Source organism: Apaloderma vittatum, unplaced genomic scaffold (assembly GCF_000703405.1).
Source record: "Apaloderma vittatum isolate BGI_N311 unplaced genomic scaffold, ASM70340v1 scaffold4162, whole genome shotgun sequence".
NCBI lineage: Eukaryota > Metazoa > Chordata > Aves > Trogoniformes > Trogonidae > Apaloderma > Apaloderma vittatum.
Window position 1 is genome coordinate 222,328 of NW_009702917.1, and position 13,101 is coordinate 235,428.

Sequence of the window (13,101 nt, forward strand, 5' to 3'; positions counted from 1 at the left end):
TCAAGTCTTAAATACTGAATTGGACCAAAATGTTCAAAGTGCTAATTGAACTGGCAACAATACAATGCTCACAATTAAAAGATGTCTCTCTGTTTGTTAAGCAGCCAGATCCATAGCTGCGATAAACTTGCAGATGCCAGCTGATGATCTGAGCCAGTTCCACTCTGGAACACAGTACTGCATTTCTTTCTTATATGTTGGAAGGGAATACAGTGGTTCTTACATTGCAGTGTAGTCACTGACCTCAGATAGCGGCTCTTAAATGGGGAGTACTGTTTTCTTCTTTTCTCAGTGGCACAGAGGCATTCACAACACAATTTGATCACTAAAATACCCAGTCAGCTTTCAACAGTGCCGCCCTTCAGCTATAATGAACTCTTCCTGTTGCTGTGTCCAATTACTTACAGACACACGCTTTATTGTTCTGAGTTGCCTACTAAATTCTAATATAAAGTGAAGTACAGCCTTGACATGTATTCTTCACTTTTGCACGTTAGAAGGGACATTAAGATAACAGGTACTAAATTGATGAGTGCTGAAACATTCTTTCAATTATTTTTTTTGCTATTCATGTTATGCAGGGGACTTGTGATATCCTATGAACCACTCTTGGTAGCAAACATTAAGGAAAACAACTTTTTAAAGCATCAAAGGCTTAAAATATTCAGGTAAACTGGAGTTATTAAAGATGTATCCAGAACACGAGGTTTCACAGGTGTCTCATGCCTCCTGTAATACCCATTCAATACCTTTAAGGGCAAACATTTCAGATAGTCATAAATATCATTCAGAAAATAAAAAGAAGCCCCGTAAACTTGAAAGTAGAACACCTTGTATTTCACAGAATGAGACAGCTCTCAGGGAGAGATAAAAGGTGAGTATACCTGAGCGCCTTTGTGCGTTGACAGCAGAATGTAAAAATTTTATGAAGACTGGTATTTTCATTCATTACCAAAGTTAATAGAGAGACACCTTGAAGTCTAGCTACCCCAAGAAGACTAAGCATGACTTTTTTTTTTTTAATCTTTTGCCTCAATTTATTTCTTCTTATTATTACTCAAAACCAGATGCCAGATTATGCTTATCCCACCTATTGGTCCAATCATGCTTGAAATGCAATTTTACAAGCCTAGTCATTTTCAAAAGCACAACTAACATTTTCAGCACGGATTTAGAGGCTATATGAAATGCTGCCAATTCATAAAAGGATTTGAGATCTTTCTCTACAGTAGATTTGGAGGAATACCTGCCAGGCAAACTTTGCAAAAGCTTCAGAGTCAGTTAAGAAGAGAGTATGCAAAAGCATTCACTGTTTCATATACGCAAGGGAGTGAAACAGCCCTCAGGATGTGTCAGATGCTGCTGCAAACTGGAGATGACACTGAGAACACAGCCCAGCCAGGAAAATCCCACCAAGATAAGAGATTGCTGAGTAAGCATTTAACACAACACCAATTCCTCAAGTTAATTTTGCAGTAGTGTTAGACCTGTGCCATAACGGCAGCAACTAATGGGCATTACCAACATGAACATAATATTCAGCTGAAATAAAAGGAATCTGGATAAAGTTTTTATCTTTTTTACACTGAAGTGCAAGACTGTCCAAGTGAAAGACTGCAGAAGTGGAAGTTAGCAGAATAATTCCAGATTAAGGTATTTATCAGAAACAACGCTTGTCTCCAGTATAATTTCCTGCATTTGAAGGAAGTGACAAGCCATAAAAAATTAAAGCCCAGTGTTATCTGTGGAAATAATTTGCTGGTTTTATCTGCAAAAGGTGTATCTAAATTTGATGCCTCAGCTGTTGGAAAAAAAAGATTCAGCTGTTTTGAAGCATTTCATTCTACAGAAGCAGAAGTATACATGTCTATTCAAGCCTCTGAGAAAAGAAAGCCAAAAATCAATTTTCCATACTTCATTTCGTGTCTACAACTAGAAATCATTTACAGATAGGCACATACACTCTACCTATTTATGTATTCTCTCTTCAGCAAAAGATACTTTTCTACATTCAAAAAAACCGCACTAATGGAACTGGATACAATTTTGCAGTTGTGAGTTTCTTTTTATCAGCATCCACAATGACGTTTTGGCATCTCCTCCAGATAAGCAGACTTTCCCACTGCCACTCTTTTTCATTAAATTAACAAGAAAGAGGTAAGAATTCGCTCCATCCTCATTAGTGCATGGTAAGTAATGAGTACTAAGGAGATTTATGCACACACACACACATCTGTACAACAGTGTTGTCTGTAGAACTCTAGAGGACTAACCCTTAAGCTAGCAGTAGGTGCACATCATTTATGAGGTTTAAAGTATATGGATCATAGGTATCTGTAGTATAAGAGGAAACTGTTCTATTATCCTAGAATTGAGGTGAAAGTACTAGCTTTTTACTGCTTTCTTATTAGAAGACTTTTAAGCTATATTTTTTAATCAATTTTTAAGGTTTTATGTTAAAGAATTAAACTTAGACCAACACCGTAATTTCTAACTCATGAGTCGTAATAAGCAGAGCAGAACGAATGTCCTTCCCTCCAAAGCTTTCTCGCACTCTATATAAATTGCCTTTTTTTTTTTAGCCTAGAATAGAAAGAATAGCACCTTGATATAGCTAGCCTCTGGTAAAACACAGGTAAATGAAGAATCTCTAGAATACTATCAGTAGTCCAGATTATTCATTCACCATGTAATATCCCTCTTTATCAACCTCCTCCCAACAGATATCAGAATTAATCTGTTTTCCCATCACTCCCCTGTGATATCTTATCTCATCTTACTAGGTCCCAGAATGGCTATGGCAATTTCTCATTTTTGACTTCGTATAATGAAACTTCCCAACATTTTTCCTACAAAACAGGTGGTTGGGGGAAGTGCTTGGATATGTCTGTTTGTTTCCAGCTTAGTCACCAAGAGACCTGCTGATAACACATTTACGTATTTCTTCAGATGGGTCCTTGCAAATATTCTCAAGAACAAAGATTCTTTCGCCTGTCTGAATATTCTTTTACAGGAATGGCTCAAGCTGCCCGAAGGATCATTCAATTCCCTAAAACAGGGAAAGATTACATTATTCCATACTCCTCCTTCCAAGTATTTTTCACCTTACTCTGGTAGCAACCACTCATAAACAGCCCATTGTTCTACAGGTCTAATCCAGTGCAACAAAATCTTCATGCTCTTATAATGACTAAATGTTATTTTACACATAAAAGTACCATTTTAATATGTGATATAATCATCAAGCTTAAGCAGCAAACAAACATACGATGCCTGCACAGTAAAGAGGATTGAATGCTATAATATGTAACCCTGACTGAAGTATCAACTTCTCTAGAATCATAGAATCATTCAGGTTGGAAAAGACTCTTGAGATCATCGAGTCCAACCACTAACCCTACTCTACAAAGTTCGCTCCCAAACCATATCCCTCAACACCACACCTAAATGACCTTTAAACACCTCCAGGGATGGTGACCCAACCACCTCCCTGGGCAGCCTCTTCCAATGTCTGGCTACTCTTTCTGTGAACACTTTTTTCCTAATGTCCAGTCTAAATCCACCCTGTTGCAGTCTGAAGCCATTCCCTCTTGTTCTGTCGCTAGAAAGACCAGCACCAACCTCTCTACAGTGTCATGATGGAAATGGGTTAAGCTTTTTCAGATTCCATTTCATAAGTCTGTGATGGGAGATTCATCACATACAAAGAGAACATGTATTCCTTGAACACTTCTGGTATATATGTCCTGTATTTCTTCCTAGCTATTTCAGAAGCTATTTTATCAGTCTAGGTACGTATGAAAAAGGCAATACCACATACTATCACATTAAAACAGATAGAAATGCAAGTTTTCCTGAGTCCATTTGAAGGGCTGATTAATATTTCTTTAAAAGAGATTTTACTTATTTATTTTTTATAGCAGCTTAATTCTTTCTGCTTCCAGGAACAGATAACAATCTTCCCTTGAGCCAAAAGAGCTTCAGCTAAGTAAAAATTAAGGAAGGAATGAGGATGTTTGAAACAAGGACAAAGAGAGGTATGGTTTAAAGTAAAATATTGAATTAAACGTCTTCTTTCATAAGCTTTCCTGAGCCAAATAGAGCACATCTGTGTATACTGAAAAGCAGATAGTTGTTTTACAAGTAAATAAGGAAAGCAACTGCAGGGAAGTCTCTATTTGCTATCTATGCACTTTAGGAGTGTATTTCTTTCATACATCATTCATGTATGAATGCAGAGATTTCACAGAAAGCAGTATTTGAGACCGATTTTCTACCAAATTAAATAGCCCAGACTGCACTGTTTGCAAAGTTAGAGACGCTTCATGAAGTTCGAGAAAGAAGGGAAGCAGCAATGCTGCCGCGGCTTCTGACCCCCCCTTACGCCACTGTCATCTAGGCACTGCGGTTACAGACCCATTTCCCAAGCCTCACCATTTGCATTAAGCCAAATAACCTTGTTCCTCAGCTGAGAGTGGAACTAAGCAAGCTGCAAGGCTAGACTTTCTCAAAGAGGCCAGGATGGATTGCTAACAATCACAAGTACTTGGCATCCCCCGTACACATCGGCAGCTAGATAACAGTCTAATTTTCAAAGCGTATAGCTCTCATTTACGTTCAGATTTTCACAAGGTTAGTGCAGCCAACATGCTGTCCCTTTTTTGAAACTCAAAAGGCATCAGATTAGACTGGTTCAGCTCACTTAAAGAAAATCCACTGCAGACTATAGGTATTAAGGCTTTCTAAAATGTCTGGTCTCTTGTCAAGCTTTTGCTCCCTTCACACAAGGAAGAGGAAAACAAAACCAATAAGAAAGCCACAGTGCTTGTTTTCAGGGGAGCACATGCCAGCAACTTCTGTACTCTCCATAGAAGACAGGGCTAGATCTGCAGTGGGGCTGATGGTCTCTGCGAGTCACTAATAAGTATTAAAAATACAATGTCTACATTGCATATTTTGGCACAGAAAGTAAGAATTAATCATTAACTCCTTGGTTTCAGCAAAGCAGCTGAAAGATTCAGCTACTTACTAAACACAGTTGTTTGATTTGCGCCCTGGCTGATCTTCACCCCATCCTGAAAAAACATTTCATTACAAAAAAAGCTGTGAGTGAAGCAATAGTAAAACTGATTTTATTTCTCCATTTTTAAGGAAGACATTCTCTCTTTGCACATTAAGCACACATTTCATTACACTCCATCAGGGGGAAGAAGCTTCCTCAACAGACAATCTAATGCCACCCAGAGCACAGCTGCTTTTCAGTCCTGTCAGCTCAATTTTTCCACACATTTTTTTCCCTTCTCTTCCACATTCCAGTAGAATTTCACTTTTCTTTTAACTTGCCTGCTGCCATAGGCTCGCCTGAAACAAACTCGTGACTGCAAAATCATCCGGGCATGATGAGGATGGCATACACAAGGTGGACAGAGCGTATTATTGGGCTTACAGTCACCCTGGGTTCCCTGGTTCCCCAAGCAATTCTGACGTACAAAGTTACAGCTTCTACTGCTGTAGTCACTCATCAACCACATCACAGAAACCCCTGAAAAGCAGTGTCAAGTATCGAGAATCCAACACTTAGACAGTATGAGTCACCAACCACATTTTGTTCACCATGTACAGCACTAGGGAATTTGTCTTCCCCTCCCACTACCAAACCAAGTTTCATCAAGGCCCGTAACACCTCCTGAAATTTCATTAGTGTTATACCTGAGTAAAATTACAGAGACTGTACTTCATCACAAATCCCTGCTGCCTGTCCTTTCATAGAATGCATTCTGATGCTCTCTAAGCAAGAACACGGTAGCAAAGTGATAACACATCACTGGGTGAAAGCGTGGCAGCCTGGAAGAAGTTTGTACAGAGACGTTAGAGGGATGTTCTGCTGCAGCTCTATCCCCAGCCCAAAAGGGGAAGGTATTAGTTCTGTGACTAGACGGGAGTCAGCAGATATGGGCTTGGTTTTCTAAGTGCTGTAATTTATCTGACAGTGGGTAAATCCGTTTTTCAAACAGTTTCCACTTTCATAATTGGCAAAGGAAAAAGGAAATTTGCCTATTTCCTACAAGTGAATTGTGAATATAAATAGACCAAATATGACCACCCATAAATAACAACATTATGAATACGTAAATGGATGGAAAAATAACAATTTGGGTAAAACACATTAGCTGGCAGCATAATAGCCTTATCTTCCCAAGATATCACATGGAGACAAAAACACACCAGTATTTTTTGGCACTTCTCTATTCCGTTCTGTAGAAGCTATCAATCAATATTGACAAGTAAGATATTGAGAAATTCTGCACACATGCATTTGTCCTGCTTCTAAGAGTCACACACACTGATTTCTCTCACGATTCACCAAAGTATTGTTTCAACAAACGCAACAACAGAGACTTTGGAGAGAACACTACGAAAAGCATTACTAAAATAATACACAGTAAAAGATTAGTAAATATGAGAGTGATATAAGGGGTAAGATGAGTAAATAACAGAAGAAAAGGGAGAAAAATCTAGAGTAGCACACAAAACTGGTATTTGATGCAATACCATATTTATTCTCCAGGTTTTCTAAAAGGTACTTGCCACTCTTGACACTTCTGAAAAAGTAAACTTAACAATACACATCTTGCACCTTCACACAATATTAAGATTGAAGGATAGTATGAAATATCTTTATTCTTTCTGACAAACATATTACTTGTCTTCCACACAGCGAATATTTACAGATCTGACCCTTGCAAGACAGCTAGTGAACTCATTGTGCAAAACGAGACAATGAGAAGAAACACTTCTTTTGACAAGTGGCATAAGTGAGATTTATTTGTCTGCAGAGTGGTACATCATAAGGATTACTATCTGTGGACAGGTTTCTTTTAAATATAGAAAATAATATTGAATCCACAATCTCATACAAAGAGGCATTATAAATTTAGGTTAGGACATCCTTATATTCTGCCTTACCTATAAATTAATAAATGAGAAAAAAAGCAGGAAAGCATCAGCACTACAGTTTCTCTAAACACAAAGAATACATTAAAATGTCAAAAGTAACACCACGGCAAGTCTCCTGAGTAGAAATGCATTATACATAGCATAACAAGTAGAATCCCAACTGTTCTATTACATTAAGACCAGATTCCAGAGATCCTTAAGATGTCCCTGAGATCACATGGACCTTTCAAGAATATTTTAACTGCAGTTCAGATCAAATCAAAACCAAGTCTTTTTTGAAGGTTACAAAAGTTTTTAGCAGCATTCTTTCTTCCTCTTCCCTCATTTTTTTTCTTCTTCTTCCTTTCATGTTCCAGAAACCAGAAATATAAATGACAAAACATCAGAAGAGAATTTACTTTTAGTATTTCTGACCAAACAGGAGGACCTTCTTTGGATTTCTAATTTAGTCTGATGCGCCTAAATTTGCAGAGCACTTTTAAATATTTCAGTCCATATAATACAATAACATAGCAAGCATATGACTTCCCAGGGCATCATTCTTAACTAAAAAATAGCCCTTTCATAACAGCAGAAAAAAAACATAAAATTCAAAATTTTTGACAAAATAATTCTCTTCCCCTCCAAGTGCTAGACATACAGACAGAAAAAATGTGTACTTGCTGCAAACAGGGAAGGAAGTCTCTTACGTAAGAAAGGAGTAGCTGCTCCTACCCACAATTGGTGATGGGGGTTTTTTTTGGTTGGTTTGTTGTGGGGGTTTTTTTACTATTTACATTTGTTCCTTTTTTTTGGGGGGGGAGGTAGTTTTTGGTGGGGGAGTGGTTGTTGTTTTGGTTTTTGCTCTTTTTAAATATGTCACTTGAGCTCAAAACTTTCCTCCCAGAAGGAAGCAAAGGCTTTGTTTCACCAAGTAGCTTCTATAGTTTCCTGTATTAGGCACTTATTTCTAAGCCATCACAATAAAGCCATCAAGCTAAACACATTCCTCAAAATAATGGAGTTGTGCCACTGGTAAATTTGTGTCATAATGTTTCAACACAGTTCACAACAAAGCACGAGGTTCTTCAGGTACAGTAAGGTTGCATGTTATATGCAAAATGCCACTTCTGTACCTCTGATGTAACTCCTTACAAGCCACTAACTAAACATGCATCATCATCCGCATTGATAGAAATCAGAAAGCTTTCACAGCCCACAAAACTCAGACAGCAAAAGTACGTGTGAAAAGAATGCTAAGCAGGAGACAAACGATGCAGTTAATGTCCCTGCATTCCTGGAAGAATTCAAAAAGCACAATATTAAGACAGTCTCTGTTATCCATCAAACTCACAGAAACAATGCTTCATCTTTTCAGCCACCTACTACCACTCTGCTGAGTTCACGTTCAATTACGGGGAAAAGGAAAGATGCTGCTGGACTTCAGCCCCAGACCTCAAAAGCGAGAATCGCTTTTGGCTACCTGCTGGAGCACATAACAATGATGCGGCTATGGCAGAGGGCATTAGCACACAGTGAGCCTCATTCTCCCACCTCAGAATCTAGAAAGGAGCAGGGTTCCCTCCTCTCTTATCAGTCTCAATGAAAAACAGTTACTTTCAACTCAACATTATAGCCCAGTGTTTCTAAGATGGGAAAGAGCTTAGTAACTACAAATATTTCTAACATCGTACCCATCCCTAGAATAACATCATCAAAGATATTCCCCTCTATCTTTCCTCAAGTCTCAGACTGAGTCCTTCACACACTATTATCTGAGAGGAGGGGAAAATATTAGTATTTTCATATTCCTTAAGAAATCATTACCAAAGCCAACAAATGTAACCATGAAAATACATCCAGGGAAAACTCAAGCATTTAAGTCAGGTTCTCATGCTTAACAAGGTAAGTGAATTCATTATACTTCTATCACTTCCAACAACAGATACACCCCAGCTCAGCACCCATACCTCCAGCATCCACCTTCCACAAACGAACACACTACTTTTATCCTGCTACAAACAACAGAAGTGGCATTCTTCTGAAGCCAAATCAATTACGGATTGCTTTCTAACAGCACGGTAGTAAGACTGCCAGCAAACTGCACTTTTAGAAAAAATGACCCAGTCATCTCTCTGCCATTAAAATAATATAAGTTCTGCCTTTTACAACTCTGTTGTTTGTACATCCATTTAGTGAGCTGCTATAGTAGTAATATTATTGTTATTAGAGTGCATCTTGTTGGGTTGATGGTTTTGTTCTCAGCTATAAAGCTTTCTACTTCAATTAAATTATTCAATGCCTTGCATCTTTGTCATATTTCATGTGTGGACATTTGCTGTCATTGAAGGAAAGGAAAGCTCTGTGTCACATCAGGCTGCTTTTAAGAAGTCAGATTTTTATCATTTGGACAAAAAAAAAAGTGCATGTTTAAAGACTAAAGTATTCAGCCTTTCAATAGCAATGTAATTTCAATAGCTAAGTAATATTCAGAAAACTGTCCTTTTTGCTAAAAGTAGGGAAGTCTTATTAGGCAAGATGGCCCACAGATCTTAGTTACTGACCCCAATGACTGACTTGATGCAAACATTCCGTTCTACAAATAGTTTTCCAGTCAGAATGTTTAGGTGTCTGGGGCCACAGAAGCCCACGGGTGCCTGCAGAATCAGATGATGAGCCTTTTATACACTACGTGCACTCACTGAGCACTCAGTACAGTGCGGCACATTTCTATAGTAGGAAAAAAACCTGTCCCGTCTTCAGCATAGCATGAAAAAAGTAACATGTAGACAACCATCACATCAGAACTCCCAAAACCAAGATATCCAAGGAAATATAAAAGTGGACAGGAAACACAAACTTCAGCAGAGTTTTGTCAAATTGAATTCACCTTCAAAAATGTTTCACTTAACTTTTTATGAGACCAATTTTAGAGCAGCGGTTTTTACTTATTCCATCCAAACATACATAATTAACTGGTTATGCAAGCACACTTCAATCTTGTTACCTCTTTGGCACTAGAGCCAACTCAAAACATGATTAAGAGTCACCGTTGTGTCTCAAAGCCTCACCAAAACTGAGTTTAAGTAATGCCATTCATTTCAAACACACGCACTTTCTGTGAATTGACAGGCATTTGGCTCATGCATATGATTTTAGACTATGCTGAAAAGTTAGCTGTGTACAGTTCTGAAAATCAAAAGTTAATAATGAACACAATTATAGAAGTTATAGCTGTGTATTCTCCTCTTTTTGATAATACTATAAAATAAGAAAAGATGACATGCTGTGTTAACACAGTTGACCTCATCGAGTCACATTTGTTTACAATTAGGCTTGAAGATGTGCTGAGGTCTTCCAGAACTATCACCATGACATGATGCAAAGATGGCATCACCACATGACAAGGAACAAGGAGCAGCAGCTGTCCACCTCTGCAGCAGTGCTGTGCTCACTGATTTCGGCACCAACGTAGGAAACAGAAACTGTGCTTCTGTACAAACTTTAAAAGAAAAATAAAAATAAATCCTCACGATGGAAAACTTTCTGCCCTGCAAGGCCGATGCCTTCGCTAAGCAATTTCACAGAGCAGGATATTACACCCTACTTTTTGCAAACATAACTGGTCCTGCAAATCTACTCTGTTTGGGTCCAACCAATGAATTAACCATATGTTTACAAGAAATACTGCCGTAGGCAGAATTGCCTTCTGCTGAAGGAGATTAAAGCATAATCTCTTTCCAGTAGATGGCATATTGATAGCACTGTATCATTTTTTAAACTTCCATCATGTGCTGTTGCAAAATTACTCTATGTTCCACACAGCCACTTGAGAATCAAGTGACTGAAAGCAACTGCTGAACAAAGTAGTCCAGGACTTTTATAAATCTTCAACTCTACAGTAAAGTTTCAGTCTGTTTTTTAACATGATGACCAATCTGGTATCAAAAGCAAAACTTCACTTTGCAACACAGTCTGTACTTGGGTGGAATTTTTACTGCACTTTCTCTCACATTGATCATTTTAACCCTCAATTACATAAGAACACAAATCATCATGTGGCACAAAATTATGCTATTGTGAAAGTGTATCTCCTCAAAGTGACCCTGTTCATAATTAGTATTCTCATGCCAACTTCAACTTATTCATATTCTTTCCAACTCTTTTTTGAAAGGTGGGAGGGCCTTGATTTCTTTTTACAATTATGGAGAATGAGCTACGGTTCATTTTTCATACAGGTAACATTTTCTCAACAGGATGAGGAACTGCTTTTAAGGCTTTACACTAGATACTTTATCCCAGTTTAGTCCCCTGATTGTTCAAGAAGTTTAAGACACTTTATAAAAACAATAAAATAGGAAAATTTAGAATAGTTTTCCACATCTCTCTTCACTACAGTTTAACCTGCACAAGCTCATGCAAGATACAAACCTGCATCTGCAAAAGCGGTCTTGGTGCTTCCTCCCCTTTTTAATTCTGGCATAATTTAGCAAAGAATGTATCACTCTTAAATGAGTGTTAAATTATTAATCCAAATTGGCAAGAAGTTTCACACTTGACTGCTAGCAAATGTTTCCTTGGACCACTTATTAAATCAGAAGGGATAATTATTGAATATATTACAAATTTCCTCCAACTATTAGATTTCGAAGAGCACCAGACTAGTTTGTATGGGCCAGCACTGTAGAGTCCCTAAATCAGAACTGTTACCAAAATAAAGTGTTCCTCTGTCCCTCTCCGGTAACGAACCCCTCCAAAGGAGTGAAACAGAGTAATTGAAGCATTGTAATTGAAGCATTTTTGATATTCCCAATTTCTGCTTGCACTCAGGCCTTTTCCCACTTATAGATTTTCACAGTTATTATTTGCCTCTGTTTGAGCATGCACAGAGATGTGCTCCTGCTCTACCTGACTGAGTACTTAGAAGAAAAAAGTGTGTGCCTGCTTTTTTTTTTGTCAGTGAACAAATTAAGGCTTAAAACATGCAGTGCTTCTGCAAAAAGCTGCTTTGATGCTGATTTTACAAGAGACCAAGAATAAAGGAAGAGACACGTTCCCCTGATAAACATACACGCGTGTATCCACTGATAACATGCTTTATGGACTTCACAGTAACTACCCTAAAAACTTCTAACACAGCAGAGAAATACCACGGTCAAAATTTGGGCTTTCTTTTCCAGTAAGAAACTGGAAGTTAAGAAGCCTGAACAGAGACCAGTGTCACTGTAACAGCTGCTCTGTACCCAGCATTAACTTTCCATCTGTGTACATCAAAACACAGGATGGAGAGTCTCAGCTTTTTCTTCACTGAATGTGTTAGGTTTACAGCACAGAGAATATACTATCTCTGAGCACCTCAACAGTACACATTATCTTATCAGAACACTGCATGGTCAGAAGGGGGTTGGGTTTTTTTTAAGTTACAATACGTTTTTGTATGTATTTTCTCAGTGATTTATGATACTTGCACAGAAAGAAACGCTTCTAGATTGCAGCAACTTTTTAAGAGGTTTCTGGCGTTGCGATAACACTGCAACATCTCACCTGCATTTCACATTAAAAAAAGGTAAGCCCTGGGTCTACGTTCAGATATAGATACCTAACCTGAGATGAAATTCTTCAAGTGTTTATGTTTCTTTGCAACTCTAAGGGAAAACATTAGTATGTACTCAATTTCAGCTGTTTGGTTTCCTTATTTCCAATGAAACAGACTATCTGCTTTTACTGCCGTATATATGAAGCTTGTATTTGTTACATCACACAAGCTGTGGGTTAATTTATATACACCGTAAAAAAAAAAAAACCAAAACACAAAGAAAAGAAAAAAGCCTAGAAACACCAAGAGAGACTGGGTACCCTTCAGAGGATCAGGTGGGAAGAGATACGAATCAGAGAAGGTATGGGCTCTAAACTTCCCACCCCTGCAAAAGCTGAAATTTCAATTTCTCTTGAGAGCACAGAATTTAAAAAAAAAAAAAAAAGAAAAAAAAAAAAGGAGAAAAACCACACAAACCAGGGGAGAACTCTAAGCAAAATAGCTCTCGGTACTCACCTAGAGCTGAAGACCAGCGCAGGAAAGAGAGGCAGCAAGTAATAAGCAGAGAGGAATTTCATCCTGGAGCTCCTCCGCTCCGCTCCCCAGCCCGACTCGTCCCTCCAGCAGCT

At 38.2% G+C, this 13,101-nt stretch overlaps 1 protein-coding gene across 1 annotated transcript in view; it reads right to left on the reverse strand.

Annotated features, from left to right (window-relative positions):
• LUZP2 (leucine zipper protein 2) overlaps positions 1-13,073 on the reverse strand; it is a 131,538-nt gene extending 118,465 nt beyond the window's left edge. The window contains exon 1 of the mRNA XM_009864398.1: positions 12,989-13,073. Within this exon, the coding sequence (XP_009862700.1) occupies positions 12,989-13,050 (62 nt within the window). The 5' untranslated portion in view covers positions 13,051-13,073. The remainder of the gene's footprint in view (positions 1-12,988) is intronic.
• Positions 13,074-13,101: the final 28 nt, after the last annotated feature.